At 45.9% G+C, this 17,029-nt stretch overlaps 2 protein-coding genes across 3 annotated transcripts in view; one reads left to right on the top strand and one right to left on the bottom strand.

Moving 5' to 3' along the window:
- The window catches only part of LOC310835758 (protein-lysine 6-oxidase-like), a 390,424-nt gene that overhangs the window by 80,752 nt on the left and 292,643 nt on the right, over nucleotides 1–17,029 (bottom strand). The window lies entirely within an intron of this gene.
- MAP2K2 (mitogen-activated protein kinase kinase 2) overlaps nucleotides 7,242–17,029 on the top strand; it is a 41,863-nt gene continuing 32,075 nt past the window's right edge. For both annotated transcript variants that reach the window (XR_014559732.1, XM_083720616.1), the window contains exon 1: nucleotides 7,242–7,606. Coding sequence is in view for 1 of the 2 variants with exons in the window: in XM_083720616.1 (XP_083576742.1) it covers nucleotides 7,509–7,606 (98 nt within the window). In the remaining variant the exon portion in view is untranslated. The remainder of the gene's footprint in view (nucleotides 7,607–17,029) is intronic.

Here is a 17,029-nt window from a genome sequence, read left to right as displayed (position 1 = left end):
CCAGTGATAAAAAAAAAAACAGAAGACTGTCTCCTTCCTGGAGTCTGTGGGTTTTATTTTTATTAGAGTTGCATAACCAGGCGCTGACAACGCCAGATGCCCCTTGCACCCCAATCGTTGCTCCTGCCCGTCACACCCTGATCACGAGCTGCTTTACGCAGACGTTCTCCAAGAGGGATCGAGATTACAGGGAGACTTGACCTTGGATCATGGCCGCGGGTGAGATGGGTGAGAAACAGCTGGGGAGAGAAGGGGCACCTGTGGAATCTGATGATCTGAAAAAGGGCAATCCGAGCCTGAAGGGTTTTTTACGCATGTTAAGCTGACATTGCTTAAATATTAACAGCACGGCGATAACAAACATTTGGAAGACCTACGTCTCGTTGACTACAGGAGCTGGCTAAAAAAAAATCTGCCTGCAGTTAAGAACATAAGGATAGCCTTTCTGGATTAGCTTAATGGCTCAGTATTTTTTTAAAATAATTTTTATTAAGTTTCCCATTTTAACAATCCAATCAAATCACATTGAATGTTCCAAATTATACAAACACATATCAAATAGTCCAAATATTCTGCCTAAATTATATTTTTTTTGTTGGGACTTCCCATGCTTCAAGTTGGGGGGGGGGGCTGGCTCTGACCATCTCATATCTCTGCTGCCTTGAATAGTCTTTCCAATGTTACTGTTGTTTAGTCGTTTAGTCGTATCCGACTCTTCGTGACCCCCTGGACCAGAGCACGCCAGGCGCTCCTGTCTTCCACTGCCTCCCGCAGTTTGGTCAAACTCATGTTTTTGGCTTCGAGAACACTGTCCAACCATCTCGTCCTCTGTGGTCCCCGTCTCCTTGTGCCCTCCATCTTTCCCAACACCAGGGTCTTTTCCAGGGAGTCTTCTCTTCTCATGAGGTGGCCAAAGTCTTGGAGCCTCAGCTTCAGGATATGTTCTTCCAGTGAGCACTCAGGGCTGATTTCCTTCAGAATGGAGAGGTTTGATCTTCTTGCAGTCCATGGGACTCTCAAGAGTCTCCTCCAGCAGCATAATTTAAAAGCATCAATTCTTCGGCGATCAGCCTTCTTTATGGTCCAGCTCTCACTTCCCTACATCACTACTGGAAAAACCATAGCTTTAACTATACGGACCTTTGTCGGCAAGGTGATGTCTCTGCTTTTGAAGATGCTGTCTAGGTTTGTCATTGCTTTTCTCCCAAAAAGCAGGCATCTTTTAATTTCGTGGCTGTCACCATCTGCAGTGATCATGGAGCCAAAAAAGTAAAATCGTTCACTGCCTCCATTTCTTCTCCTTTATTTGCCAGGAGGTGATGGGACCAGTGGCCATGATATTAGACTACTGTTCTTAACAACAGGAAGAATCCGTCTCTGGGCAGAGAAAGGAATCCATTTACAGGCCTCTCAGTGCATGTGAGCCCCATATTGCAAGCTGGGAGCCAGCGGTGAATCTCATCCCGTTTTTCCACCAGAGGCAAAAAGGGAAAGTGATGCTTTCTGACTCTGCCGTGCCCTCCCACCCTACTTCTGCAGCACGCCAAAATGTCCCCAAAATTGGCTAGAGGGAGGCATTTTGGTGGAAGCAGTGGAGTGGGTGAGGCGCTGCCTCCTGCGATTCTGCCGCCTGAGGCAGCCGCTTCACCTGGCCCAACAGGTGGGCCAGCTCTGCTCAAGGGACGTGAGCTGGGTTTGCACAGCAGCCATGTCTCTCTCTTATACCGAGGGCACGTTTGTGCGTGCTCACCAGCTAGCCAATCTGTTAGCAAACCCAGTTTTGCATTTTGCAGAGGACAAGTGTGAAATGTTCGTTCTGTTCTTCCTATTTTTAGGCGGCTGAGAAGTTTTTGGCTGTCATGGGGACCGGGAGCCATGCACACGCCTTGGCAGATGGGTAAGGAGGTAAAATACAAGAGGAAAGGACAGAATGCAGCGGGCACAATGCTTCCTATGGCAAATATCCTGCAATTTCTCTCAGAATGCCTTGTTGGTAATTTAGGACTGTTGAATGGAGGCCAGAGCCGGCCCTATGATGAGGCAGAGGGAAGCAGCCGCCTCAGGCGGCGGATGCTGAGTTGCGAGGAGGGAACAGATTGACATGTGGCCTTCCCTGTGAAATAAAAAAATTAAGGTCTTATATGTATAATAAATGTTCATAAACGTACCAAGCAAACATGTACATAAATATATAAACCACATGTTTGAAGCAGCACAGGAAAACAGCCCGGTGTTATGTACTGAAGTTCTCACCCTGGGCCAGCAGGGGGATAGTGTAGAAAGTTTTCACTCAGGTCCACATATGCAAATAAGGGATTGAAACTGACGTTCAGTGATTGGATAGTTACAGAAAGTTGTTACAGTTGCGTTGTAGTGGAGCTCTATATAAGCAGGCTGGCTGAACCCTTCAGTTCAGTTCTGTTCTGGCCTGTGAATAAACAAGAGCTGTTTGAAGAATTGCTGTGTCGTCTGATATGTTCACCCACAACTTAACACCTGGAAACCGTTTTGACTCCCAAACTGACCAAACGTTTTCTCTGCAAGGTCAAGGAAAATGGAAAAGCCTCCCCATTGTCTTTTCATTCACAAATCCTGTTTTAAGGGTATGTCTGTGTATGAATAGGATGAGCCTGTGACCTGGCTCAGGAACTAAGTATTTATCATTACAAAAGACTGGCCAGGCTCCCCAAGGTATCCAATCAAGTGACCATTAACAGGTAACCTGCCAGACAGGAGGTAAACAACAGATTTCTGGTAAACAGCACTCAGATTTCTGTTGTAGACCACCCCTTTCTGTGATGTATGTATGATGTTTCTGGGGGTGGTCTTGGACTCCAAGGCGGGCAATTTAAAATGTCTATATAAGGGCGGGCACACCTTATTTCGGGGTCCTCCTCCTTCTCCTGCGTGTGAAGGGGGGGGCACCCTGTTGCAATATTTCAGTAAAGATCAGGCTTACTAGCCGCTTTGCTTCTCAATATTCTCTGGTTGGCCTCTGTTATTTTCTCCGACCGATGGAGAACCTGCAAAGGACTCTCTAAGGGCTCTTGTGTCCCCCATAAGGGAATAAGGGCAGATTTTCATTCATTACACCTGTGCCCCCTATTGCTAGCCTGCTGCCCCCAAGTACGGTGGAAGATAACTGCATACTCCTCCCAAAGTTTTGCAGGGCTTTGCAGTGAAACCCCCACATTTTGCAGCATCCCACAAAAGGAGTAATCAATGCATCAAACTGGGGTTCATAGCTAACACCCCAAAACCCAATGTCGCCTGATTCACTTGAAATCGGCGCCAAACTTTGACAAGTTTTGCAGCTTTTTGCAGCAAAAGCCCCACATTTTGCAGCACCCCACAAAAGGAGTAATTGATGCATCAAACTGGGGTTCATAGCTAACACCCAAAAACCCAACGTTGCCCGATTCACTCGAAACCGGTGACAAAGGTTGGCAAAAGTTTTGCAGCTTTTTGCAGGAAAAGCTCCACGTTTTGCAGAGCCCTGCAAATGGAACTATAAACCCTCAAACCCAGGGGTATCATAGGGTCACCCCAGAATCCCAACATCACCCAATACGGTCCAAACCAGCGCCAAAATTTGGCAACAGATTTCCTTTTTTAAAAAAATAATTTTTATTAACTGGCCAATCACATCAAATGAAATCACATCACATAAATTCCGAATTACAAAGCCAAATTTTGAATTTTGTTGGGGGGACCCATACTTCAAGATCCGAAGGGGGATTCTGATCATCTTCTTGCGACTGCGTTAATGTCCAAATCAGTCCCAATCAGTCCAAACAAAGTTCATAATTCTATCCAGTCTTATCTTGCTGTTTCCACATCACATCTTGTTCATATATTTTCTCTTTTTTCTTTATGATCTCTTCTGATAGTCTCCTTAAGCCGATAAACACCAATATACTAATCCTGTGTGAATTTTCCGTTCTTCCAATCCAAGGCCAGATGGTTTCCATATATCATCTCTGTCAGGGGCTCAGGAGCAGAGGCACAGGGGAGAGAGGAAATGGAGAGCGAAGGGGAAGAATCGGAGGGCAGCGTAGGGGAATATGACAGTGGCCCGAGAGATTCCATGAGCCTCTCCAGCGAATCAGAAGATTCCCAGAAGGGGGCGCCGATGGCCAGGGCAAGGGGGGTCCCAGGGGGGACGCACCAGAAGCAAGGGTCCAGCGGGGACTCCCAAAGCAGCAGCGAGAGATCAGGGCCAGCTCCCCCACCAGAGTGCAGTGGGGGGGGAAGAGTCCCATGCATCAGGGCCAGCGTCTCCTCCAACGGGGGGAGAAGATGAGTCAGGGCTGACCACGCCTCTGTTGGAGAGTGAGGGAACGGAAGGGAGGTCAGGCCCAGCTAGCCCCCCCGAAGGGGGAAGCAGTGACAGGAGCAGTGTAACGGTCAGGAGGAAGGTTGCCGGCTGGGCGCGGGCGCCAAGTTCAAATGTACAGGCGCGCGGGACAGCAGAGAACCTGGATTGGGAACCAGGTCCTAAAGCCCGCCGGAGGCAGGGGGAAGACTCAGGGGAGTCAGCATCAGAAGAGTCCAGAAAGGACAAGACCCCAGCGGACAGGCGGACCCAGAGGAGGAAGGAGCAGAGGAAGAGGTGGAGCAGGGCTAGAGTCTTAAACTGGTGCCTGGGGGGAGGAGATTCAGACGGAGCTTCAGCGGTCTAGAGTTCAAGACGTAGAGCTGCGCGCCGCGGCTTTGAAATCGAAACTGAACTACAATAAAGACTTTTGTATATAACAAGAACTGGCGTTGGTCCTTTGTGAGCTGGGACCTAGGGCAGCTCTGACAATCTCCTTCATAGATAACATCGCTCTTTCCATCATAATTTTACGAAGCTGTCGCTCTTAAGTCCCACTGAGAAGTTTAATCCACAATATATAAACAGCTTTGTTTCTCTCTTTCTCCTCCCAGACTCAAGACCTCCGACAGAACTTCCCAATATGGCGACGGCATTTTTAACTGCGTCATTCCAAAGCTCTTATACCTTCCAGGCTCGTCTTGAAACATGCTTTGGTTCGAAAGTTTATCTCCACACAGCCTTAAATCCACAGCTTAAGTCCTTAAAATGACATTTTGGACTCTTGAGGGGAGGGGATTCTTGTTTAATCACATAGAAAAAGAAAGGAAAGTTTTTTCCCCCTCCTCCATCAGTCATTTGCCGTACCGTATCTTGACGTATCTTCTCATGTTTTATTCTTGTCTTGTTTTATCAGAGATCTCTTCTGTCAGCAGTCTTTACTCCCCCTTCTTCCTTGAAGTATGTGCAGTTCGCCTTGTACAAATTGTTTCTTTTGAACAACAGCAGCAAGAATACTTATTGCAAAGTATTGGAAGACACAAGATTTGCCCACTCTGGAAGAATGGCAGATGCAACTGATAGACTACATGGAATTGGCAGAAATGACTGGCAGAATCCGAGACCTGGGAGAAGAGCAAACGGAAGAGGACTGGAAGAAATTTAAAGACTACCTGCAAAAACATTGCAAGATATTTGAATGTTAAAATGATGCAGGATATAAAGACAATATGGCATTAGTGACATAGCTGAAAGGAATATGTGAAAATGTTTCATGAGAAATAAGGATGAAAAGTTAGAATAACATTATGTCAAACTTAAACAAAAGGTTATAAGGGGGAAAATTGGAGACATAATAGTTGAAAGGTATAATACAGAATAAGATCTGAAAAAAGGTTAGGCATTGCTGAATATGATTGTGTAAAAAGGGAACACAGAAAAGGGAGATGTGAGGAAGTCAGGAAAGAAGGATATGAAAATAATGGGTAAGAAACAGGATATATATGTTTCTTTTTAGGTCTATTTTTTTTGTTTTTCTGTTTTTTTTATGTTTCGTGCTGTATTTCTCTGTTTTTGCTTGCTTGCTTGATTGTGATGGTGTGTTTTTTTCTATTCTTTCTTTTTTTTGGTCTTGAGTGTGAGGTTTGTTGTATTGTTTGAAAACTGCAATAAATATCTTTAAAAAAACAAAACAAATTGTTTCTTTTGAAGTTCTTGCAGCTCGTGGCGCGGATCAGGGATGGCGTCCAGGAGTGCCAAAATCCCACAGGAGGGCTTTGTGCCTAGTGCCCCCATCCCCACAAATTCGGGGGTGGTATAGGGCACAGCAGGCAAGAGCCGTCCCCCCCCCCACCATCCTGGGGGGTTAAGGAGGCTAATTACCTCCATCATAGCCTCCAAATTACCTCGTGTGGGTCGGAGAGATGTTATTGTCAGCCATCTTCCGATGCGCCCCCTAGTAGCCCCCCCTTGGCAACAGATTTCCATCTTCTGGCAGCAAAAAACCCACGTTTTGCTGTGCTCCACAAACGGAGCAATAGACCATTTACATTTGCACATAACTTCTCCCCATTCCCCCGGGAGAAAACCTTGGGAAATGTAGTTTGGGAATTGTAGCTCTGTGGTGGATAAAATACATTTCCCGGGAGACTTGGGGGGGGAGGAAGGATGCCATGGTCTTAAAATATATTTATGACCTTAGTCATAATCGAAGCAGGCCTACTGAAATTTGGGGGGGGAAAGGCCTGCCCCAAGGAATCCTGGGAACTGTAGTCTCTCTAGGTTGCAGGGAAGTGTCATTCTGTGTGGGGCGAACTACAGTTCCCACAATCCTTTGGGGAAGACGCATCCTCTTAAAGTTACCTCAGTGTGGCGGAAGCCCACGGGTGAGGGGAAAATGCACTCTGCACATCCTCAGAGGTGCTCTTATTTATTCATAGTAGGGCCTTTGATAAGTAAGTGCTTTGGGTGCTTGGACTTTGGCTGCTTCCCTGCCATTACCGAGATGAGATCATTCTCTTTCTCTCAATCTCACCTACGGCCGATAATTTTCCCGCCCATTTTTCTTTCCCGCCCATCCACCGCTCCCCTCCCCACGCGCATGCGCTGCTCTTTCCCGTCTCGAAACCAAACTTCCTCCGGTCGGCTCTCGCGAGATTTCCCTTTCTCTGCCTTCCCCCCAGGACCGTGCCGTACGTCCCATGTACCAATCTGCGGCGGGCGCGCGCCCGTTCTAGGACTTCGGGTATAAACGCCTAACCAATCAAAGCAAGCTGTGGGCGGGGGAAAGAAAAAGGAAAAGGATAGGCGTTGCGACCTCAAACGCAGCAGCCAATCCCGTTGGCGGGCACCATCCTGGGCGTGCGCTGCCCAACCGAACCGACCAATGGGGCCCGGGGGCGTTGGGCGCGCGCCCAATCAGAGGAGAGGGCTCGCGGAGCTCGCCCAATGGGGCGTGGGCGTCGGTGGGGCGGCCGTCCCTCTCCTCCTCTCTCTCTTTGGCCACGCCCCTCCTCCTCCTCCTCCCCCTCCCACCCCAGCTCCGCGTTCCCCTGAAGGGCCGGGCTTGGGAGCGCAGGTAGGCCTCACGCGCAGCCTCGGCCTCGCGTAGCTCGCCGAGCCGGGGGATGACGACGGCGGCGACGCGACTGAGGCGAGGCCCTCGCTGAGGAAGAAGGCCGCCGCCGCCGCCGCCATGCCGGCCAAGAGGAAGCTGGTGCCGCCGGCCCTCAACATCACCCCGACCATCGCCGAAGGGCCCAGCCCCACAGGCGGGGAGGGCGACGGCTCCGAGTGAGTGCGAGACGGGGGCGGGGAGGGAAGCGGGAGGGGTCTCCGAGGGGCGGAGGCCTTTGGAAGTGGGGCTGGGAGGCGGAGGGGGGCGAGGGGAGGTCTAGGAAAGGGAAGGCAGGGTGTGTGGGGGGGAGGGGTGTTAGACTGAATTATTATTATTATTATTATTAAGGCAGGGGGAGGGGGTGTTAGACTGAATTATTATTATTAAAGCAGGGGGAGGGGGTGTTAGACTGAATTATTATTATTAAGGCAGGGGGAGGGGGTGTTAGACTGAATTATTATTATTAAGGCAGGGGGAGGGGGTGTTAGACTGAATTATTATTATTAAGGCAGGGGGAGGGGGTGTTAGACTGAATTATTATTATTATTAAAGCAGGGGGAGGGGTGTTAGCCTGAATTATTATTATTAAGGCAGGGGGAGGGGGTGTTAGACTGAATTATTATTATTATTATTATTAAAGCAGGGGGAGGGGTGTTAGACTGAATTATTATTATTATTATTAAGGCAGGGGGAGGGGGTGTTAGACTGAATTATTATTATTATTATTAAAGCAGGGGGAGGGGTGTTAGACTGAATTATTATTATTATTATTAAAGCAGGGGGAGGGGTGTTAGACTGAATTATTATTATTATTATTAAAGCAGGGGGAGGGGTGTTAGACTGAATTATTATTATTATTATTAAGGCAGGGGGAGGGGGTGTTAGACTGAATTATTATTATTAAGGCAGGGGGAGGGGGTGTTAGACTGAATTATTATTATTATTATTATTATTAAGGCAGGGGGAGGGGGTGTTAGACTGAATTATTATTATTCAAGCAGGGGGAGGGGGTGTTAGACTGAATTATTATTATTAAGGCAGGGAGGTGTTATACTGAATTATTATTATTATTAAAGCAGGGGGAGGGGTGTTAGACTGAATTATTATTATTATTATTATTATTATTAAGGCAGGGGGAGGGGGTGTTAGACTGAATTATTATTATTAAAGCAGGGGGAGGGGGTGTTAGACTGAATTATTATTATTAAGGCAGGGAGGTGTTATACTGAATTATTATTATTATTAAAGCAGGGGGAAGGGGTGTTAGACTGAATTATTATTATTATTATTAAGGCAGGGGGAGGGGGTGTTAGACTGAATGATTATTATTAAAGCAGGGGGAAGGGGTGTTAGACTGAATTATTATTATTATTATTAAGGCAGGGGGAGGGGGTGTTAGACTGAATTATTATTATTAAGGCAGGGGAGGGGGTGTTAGACTGAATTATTATTATTATTAAAGCAGGGGGAGGGGTGTTAGACTGAATTATTATTATTAAGGCAGGGGGAGGGGGTGTTAGACTGAATTATTAAGGCAGGGAGGTGTTATACTGAATTATTATTAAAGCAGGGGGAGGGGGTTTTAGACTGAATTATTATTATTATTATTAAGGCAGGGAGAGGGGGTGTTAGACTGAATTATTATTATTAAGGCAGGGAGGTGTTAGACTGAATTATTATTATTAAAGCAGGGGAGGGGGTGTTAGACTGAATTATTATTATTAAGGCAGGGGAGGGGTGTTAGACTGAATTATTATTATTATTAAGGCAGGGGAGGGGGTGTATGACAGAATTATTTATTATTATTAAGACAGGGGAGGGGGTATTAGCCTGAATTATTATTATTGATATTATTATTAAGGCAGGCTGTGTGGGGGAGAGGGGGTGTTAGACTGAATTATTAATATTATCATTAGTAGTAGTAGTAGTAATAATAATAATAATAATAATAATAATAATAATAATAATAATAATAGCAGCTTGTGGGATGCTCTTCCCAGGGAGGCTGCTTGCATATATTTAGGTGCCAGCCAAAAACTTTCTTCTTCATTCCTGCGTTGCAGGGGCTTGGGCTTCGTTGACCCTTCCAACTCTACAGTTCTAGGATTCTCCCACAACCTTTGGCTCATTAAATCATCTGTTTAAAGTGGTTGGGGTTTTTTGGGGGGGTAATTGTTTTTGTTATTTGCTAGGTTATGTGTGTGTGTGTGTGTGTGTGTGTGTAATAGGGCCTCCTGCTGCTGCTGCTGCGCCACTGGAGCATGATTTCTGTTCTCAACCTGAAGCAAAGTTCTTAACCTGAGGTACTATTTCTGGGTTAGCAGAGTCTGTAACCTGAAGCGTATGTAACCCGAGGTACCACTGTAAATAATAATAATTGCCCACCCTTCCCCTGTAAGGTCTCAGGGCAGGTTGCAGCAACTGAAAAGCATAATGCTTCCACCGAAACACACAATGTTACACAAGGTGTTGTGTTTTGGTTTTTTTAAAAAAGTGGCTTGCGATCGTGAGAAGAAATACATATAAATATATATAAAATACATATAAAAGTAGGGGTGTGGGGATGCAGAGGTGAGGAAGAGGAGGTCTAGGAAAGGGAATAAAGGGTGGGGGGGGCGTTAGACTGAGGGAGGAAGGGTGGGCGCTTGTGGGAATAATTAATATTATTATCTGCCCTTCCCTTTAAGGTCCTGGGGCTGGTTACAGCAACTAAAAGACAGCACTAAGATGAAAAGCACAATGTTGCACAATGTTTTAAAACAACATAGCAATCTCAGAAAGAAGGCATGTCGTTATAAATACGTACCTCAGGTGCCAAAAGCTGGGTCAGAAGAGGTGAGGCTTCAGCATTTATCGAAAACTATATCATTATGATTACTTGCTGAGTTTGTTGGCCCACTGTGACTTACAACCAAACAGACAACCACCACTGCTGTCCCCTGTCACATAGATAGATTAATAAATAATTGAATTGAATTTCTGTATCTGAGAATCATGTTAAAACCGAGAGGGGAATAATAATAATAATAATAATAATAATAATAATAATAATAATAATAATCCCCACCCTTTTCTCTGACAGGGAACTCAAGGGAGCTTACAGATAAAAATAAGAACAACTAAAGTGAAGTGGCCACACGCCCCTCAAGAGTTGCACAACTTGGGAGGGGTTTCCACAGAAAATGCCATCTCCTGCCTGTTGCCACCACCTTGAGCTTCTGAGGGCAGAGGATTAATCAAGGGGGCACCCTCTGCCAGTCTTAGGACCCAATAGGTCTGGAGGCGGTTTTTCAAGTATTTGAGGAGTTTAGGGCTTCAAACACTGCTGGTGTGTTTGTGTTTATGTTTTTAAATGTGTTGTTCTAAGTTGCTTGTAGGCCTTTGGGTCCCAAACTCTAGGTATTGTTTTTTTTTAAATTTACCGGTTGCTTTTTTACTGAGGTAACTCAAAGCGACTGACATTATGTAAGCAAACAGACATGCACATTAAAGCTAGCACAATACAAAAACATCTACAAGACCATCCCTATTGTTAAAAGGCAGGGTTGAAACATCTCACCCACTCAAGGAGGCCAAAGACCTGGCAAAAAAGAAATGTTTTTTCACCTTGCACCTAAAGCTATGTCATGATGGCTATAGGCAAGCATCCCTGGGGAGAGCGTTCCATAAGTGGGGAGCCACCAATGAAAAGTCCCCATTCGGTTGTTGTGCTCCAGACCTCCTAAGGAAGGGAGCACTGGAAGAAGGGCCTCAGATAAGAATCGCAAGGTCCAGGTCAGTTCATATGGGGAGAGCTACTGGAGCATTGAGCTCCAATAGTATTAGTATTATCAGTGGGTTGCATGCAACTAAGTCCTACTCAGGGGAGACCCGTTGAAATGAACAAACCTAAGGTAGCCCATGCCTATTATTTTCAATGGGTCTACTCTGAGTAGGGCTGTCACTGGATACAATAACAAATACTTTATTAAGGTAGGCAGCTGGAAAGGAGAAGTATGTTTCTTAAGAGCTTGTGACTTTAAAGGGGGATTCCATTTATGGAAGGAAGAAGGAGATCTGGGCAAGTGTGGATGAAGGGGGCTTTGAAAGGTTGCAATTTCATTTACTGCAAAGCGACTGCTTAGTCTTTAACTCTTCTTAGTAGTGCACATAAAAGATGAATCATACAAAGCACTTTTCTTTTTTTACCGTTAAGGGTGTTATTATTACTGAGCTAGATGTTGAATAATGGAGCAGGAAGAGCGGCTGGGAGATGGGGGCATTAACACATGTGAAGGGGATCCATGCGGGCAGGTGGTCTGGAAAGGGACATCAACGATTGGAGGGGCTTGAAATGGGATTGTTGTTACTAGTGGTGTTGGGATGGCTGTGGAACGTAAGAGGAGACGATTAAGGAGCAGGTGTAACTAGAAGAGACAGAGGGGAAAATATCTATATGTGGGGGTTGGAGGGAAACCTTTTGTTAGTAGCATTGATAATACAGTCATACCTCGGGTTGCAGACACTTCAAGTTGTGTGTTTCCGGGTTGCGCACCGTGTCGAACCCGGAAGTACTGAAATGGGTTACTTCCAGGTTTCGGCGCATGCACAGAAGTGCTAAATCGCGCTTTACACATGCGCAGAATCGTGACCTCCGCGCGCACAGATGCGGCGCTGTGGGTTGCGAACGCTGTAGGTTGGGAACGTGCCTCCTGCACAGATCACGTTCGCAACCCAAGCGCCCACTGTAGGTTGAGATGGGTCTTTAAGTGTTACTGTATATGAGGGAGGGGGAAAGCAGATGAGGCGATGAACTGGGGAGAGAAGTATGTGCTATATTCAGTTGGACTTATTCCCAAGTAAGTGTGCATAGGATCGCAGCCTTAAAGAGGAATCTATATATGGAAGAGACCAGGGTTTGGTTGAATGATGATTGGCGTTTAAAGGGCACCTATTCTTAGTGCCACTGGTGTTGAAATGGCATGTGTTCATGAATAGTTTGGGGGTGGGTTGCATGTTAACAGAACTGAGGCAGAAGGGAAGGCAGTGAATGGAGGGAGGGGAGCTGGAAGAGGTTTTCTTTATGAGAGTTTATCATTACAGGCAAGCATCCTTTCTGATCTAGGTCTCCCAGGTCACAATGGGTCAGGGCGTCTGCCTGTTAAACCAGAAGGCTGGTGGTTTGTGCCCATCCAGGATTCCTGCATTGCATTGGACTGGAAGGCCCTTGCGGGGGGGTGGGTCCCTTCCAACGCTACAGTTCCCTGATTAAACGTTTGAAGGAGCAAATTCACATGAGGAAGAAAGTCTGGGGAAGAGAATGGATTGGTAGTGTTGGCTAAGAGAGGGCAGGAGCTGCATCGCCAAGTCGGACGGTTCAATCCCCAGTATCCTCAAGTGAGGCTGGGAATGTCCCCTGCCTGAAATTCTAGAGAGCATCTGTCAGTGACTGCAGGCAAAAACTGAGCAATGGTATGACCTAGTTGTAAGGTAGTTTCTCAGGAAAGGTTGTGGTTAAAAGGGTGTCATGTAGTTCATTTGTAGAGGTGTAGAGAGATGTGTGAGAGGCCCGGTATAGCCCTCTAGGAAGGGTGGCTCAGATTGAAGAGGGAGTGGTGTTTAAAGAGAGCTGGCTAGATGGGTACCTTGCAGGGATGGGGTTAGAAGGTAACACAGTGGGGAGTGCTGAGAATTAAAGTAATGTAACACTTAAACCAGCAAGTCTTTTATGTAAGTTGCAAGAGGACATGAAAAATGTACAGGAACAGATAACTTAAGAGCAAATGACTAGGATCCACTGGGAGTCTGGCTTGAAATGTACTGTCTACTTTCTAATTTCTCCATTCTTCCTTTGGTAGAGGGACAGAGGGAGTTTATTTTAATTTTAAGATGGATTTATTGCCTTTCTACTCTCTTAAAAGTCCACCAGGACATTTTGCATTCATGCTGTATCTATTTTACAGTTTTAACAGCCAGCAGTAGTGAAGCCAAAAGAATAGTTGCACCCTGCTCTGGAATAGAAAGGCTTTCTTAACAATGTAATTTCACACATTCTTGCTTTGAAGTGTATCTCACTCAGTGTTAGAAACTAGCCAGGCGCATTTTGTGACTGGCATGAGTCCAATTGTGACCACATGGAGGTCTCTGGATGCCAGGTTGGCAACTGGGGAAAGCAACATGTGCCTTAGAGAAGGCTCTGAAATATTTTCCTTGAGGCTTGAATTTGTTGTACTTTGGATGGTTTTATTTGATGTTTTACTGGACGTGGGTGGCGCTGGGGGTTAAACCACAGAGCCTAGGACTTGCCAATCAGAAGGTTGGTGGTTTGAATCCCCGCGACGGGGTGAGCTCCCGTTGCTCGGTCCCTGCTCCTGCCAACCTAGCAGTTCAAAAGCACGTCAAAGTGCAAGTAGATAAATAGGTACCACTCCGGCGGGAAGGTAAACGGCGTTTCCGTGCGCTGCTCTGGTTCGCCAGAAGCGGCTTAGTCATGCTGGCCCCATGACCCGGAAGCTGTACACCAGCTCCCTCGGCCAATAAAGCGAGATGAGTGCCGCCACCCCAGAGCTGGTCACGACTGGACCTAATGGTCAGGGGTCCCTTTACCTTTACAACCACTTTAAGATTTGTTCTGTAAAATATAAAGCGGTATAGAAATGAAATTAACAACAACAAATAACTTCATTGTAAAAGGAAAAAAAGCGACTAGACATTCCATTGTGGCGATCGTAACCTAGGTTTAAAGTGCCGTTTGGTGATTAGAGTCTCTATCGAGTTTCTGACACTGGTCCTCTGTATTTAGTGGTGTTTGCTCTGAGGACATGGTTCAGTGGTAGAGCACATGCTTTGTATGTTGAGTATCCTGGGTACTACACCTGATCCTTCCAGGTAGGAATAAGAAATATTACCATGGAGAGCTGCTGCCAGTTGATGTAGAATACATTGTAGAGACTTAATTTATTTGTTTATTATTTCTTAAATTTCTATTCCGCCCTTCATCCAAGGAGCAAAGGGCAGTTAAAAGGCCATAGGTGGTTTAATTAATCAAACGCCTGGGAGAAAAGGACTATTTTTGCCTAGCGCCTAAAGATACGTAATGAAGGTGCCTGGTGAGCTTCCCTAAAAAGAGTATTCCACAAATGGGGAGCCGCCACTGCCCCCTTTTGTGGAGGGGGCATGTGATGAAGGGCCTCAGATGGTGGTCACAGGGTCTGCTCCCATCATACCTGACCATTGGCCATGCTGACTAAGGTTGATGGAAGTTGGAGTCCAGCAAGATCTGGAGGGCCACAGGTTCCCAGCCCTGGGGTAAACAAGTACTGTATCAGCTAGATCAGGCATAGGCAACCTCGGCCCTCCAGACGTTTCGGGACTACAGTTCCCATCATCCCTGACCACTGGTCCTGTTAGCTAGGGATCATGGGAGTTGTAGTCCCAAAAAACATCTAGAGGGCCGAGGTTGTCTATGCCTGAGCTAGATGGACCTGTGACCTGACTCATTGTAAGAGAGCTTCGTATGTTCTTAGGATTTCAGTTTAAAATTTTTAATTTTTTTTTAGAAGCTCACTGGAGTAAGTTGCCAGAATGAGCGACCTTAGGGAGAAGGGCACAGCAATAGAAAAGGCCTTGCTTTTCATCTGCTATAGCTTGTCATTGGAAAACAGTTCAGGACTTCTCTGTAGACCAGTGGTCCCAAACCTTATGCAGAATTGCACTGAAAAAAATTACTCGTCCATTTAAACTGCTTAGGGGTCAAGACTTGCTGGGCTCCGTTTATATCATCTGGAAGGTCGGCGGTTAAGGGGTCCTTTACCTTTTTACATCTTTATTGAACATCTATCAAAAAAATCCTTACAGTGACCATCAAGAGTATGTTGGTAGATATGGATGATGTTAACTTCTGGCTTGGGAGTTTTGGACTTTCTGTTGGTAATAGCGTCCTTTGTGCATATCTTAAAAGGTCTTGGGCTGTGAAAAAGATCCCATTTGTAGTATGTTTTTACCTGGTTAAGCTTTTGCATTTTTTTGTTTTATTGTGATATGGCAGGCATTTAATCACAATGAAAATGAAGGAAAAGCCCTGCTTTTCATAATTTACAGCTACCCTGATAACTTACAGTTCACCTAAGAGGTAGATGTATTGTTACCAATAGCATTTCTCAGTTTATCCCTCTCTGTTGTTATTTCCCCCAGCGATTACTACCTGAAATGACAGGTGTTGGCTATCCAGCAGCTTTGGGTGGAATGCTGTTCAAAGACAGCCATATATGGGGCTCAACTAGGCGTGTTGAGGCGAATAACATTTTGTGGAGAAGAGGCTAGGCTTGTTAAGCTAATATCACTGGAGTGAGGAAGGGCAACGGAAGGTGATTTAGAAGAAAATTCTGTCAAAGAGATGAATTGGGCAGGGTTGAGTCGCGTCGGGTCAAGAACTGGGAAGGGGAGAAGTGTCTATATGATTCTGTAAGACTGTGTATGGAAGCAGTTGGTTGGGAAGGTGCCGGGGTAGAGAAGGGATGCATAATAAAGATATGGGGAGGGGGATGAGGCAAGGAATGGGGTGGTTGTTGTTTAGTTGTGTCCGACTCTTTGTGACCCCCTGGACCAGAGCACGCCAGGCACTCCTGTCTTCCACTGCCTCCCGCAATTTGTTCAAACTCATGTTAGTAGCTTCAAGAACACTGTCCTACCATCTCGTCCTCTGTCCCCTTCTCCTTGTGCCCTCCATCTTTCCCAACATCAGAGTCTTTTCCAGGGAGTTTTCTCTTCTCATGAGGTGGCCAAAGTATTGGAACCTCAGCTTCAGGATCTGTCCTTCCAGTGAGTACTCAGGGCTGATTTCCATCAGAATGGATATGATCTTGTTGCAGTCCATGGGACTCTCAAGAGTCTTCTCCATCACCAGAATTCAAAAGCATCCATTCTTCGGCGATCAGCCTTCTTTATGGTCCAGCTCTCACTTCCATACATCACTACTGGAAAAACCATAGCTTTAACTATACGGACCTTTGTCGGCAAGGTGATGTCTCTGCTTTTTAAGATGCTGTCTAGGTTTGTCATTGCTGTTCTCCCAAGGAGCAGGCGTCTTTTAATTTCGTGACTGCTGTCACCATCTGCAGTGATCATGAAGCCCAAGAAAGTAAAATCTCTCACTACCTCCATTTCTTCCCCCTCTATTTGCCAAGAGGTGATGGTACCAGTGGCTATGATCTTAGTTTTTTTATGTTGAGCTTCAGATCATATTTTGCGCTCTTTTCTTTCACCCTCATTAAGAGGTTTTTTAATTATTCCTCACTTTCTGCCATCAAAGTTGTGTCATCTGCATATCTGAGGTTGTTGATATTTCTTCTGGCAATCTTAATTCTGGTTTGGGATTCATCCAGTCCAGCCTTTCGCATGATGAAATGGGAATGGGGTAGAGGAAGTCAAAAAGTGAGTTGAAGGCAAGGGCCATAGCACAGAGGTAGAGCATCTCTGCCTTGCATGCAGAAGGTCCTGGGTTCAGGCTTCAGGTAGGGCTGAAATCCTATGCTGCGTCTACCAGTCAGGACAATACTGAGCCTTATAGACCAATAGTCTGACTCAGTACAAGGTAGCTTTATAGGTTCCTAAAGAGGATT

Source organism: Podarcis gaigeae, assembly GCF_964106915.1.
Source record: "Podarcis gaigeae genome assembly, chromosome: 18".
In the NCBI taxonomy this organism is placed as follows: domain Eukaryota; kingdom Metazoa; phylum Chordata; class Lepidosauria; order Squamata; family Lacertidae; genus Podarcis; species Podarcis gaigeae.
Note: the sequence above shows the minus strand (reverse complement) of the source record. Positions and strands in the feature narration are given on the sequence as shown.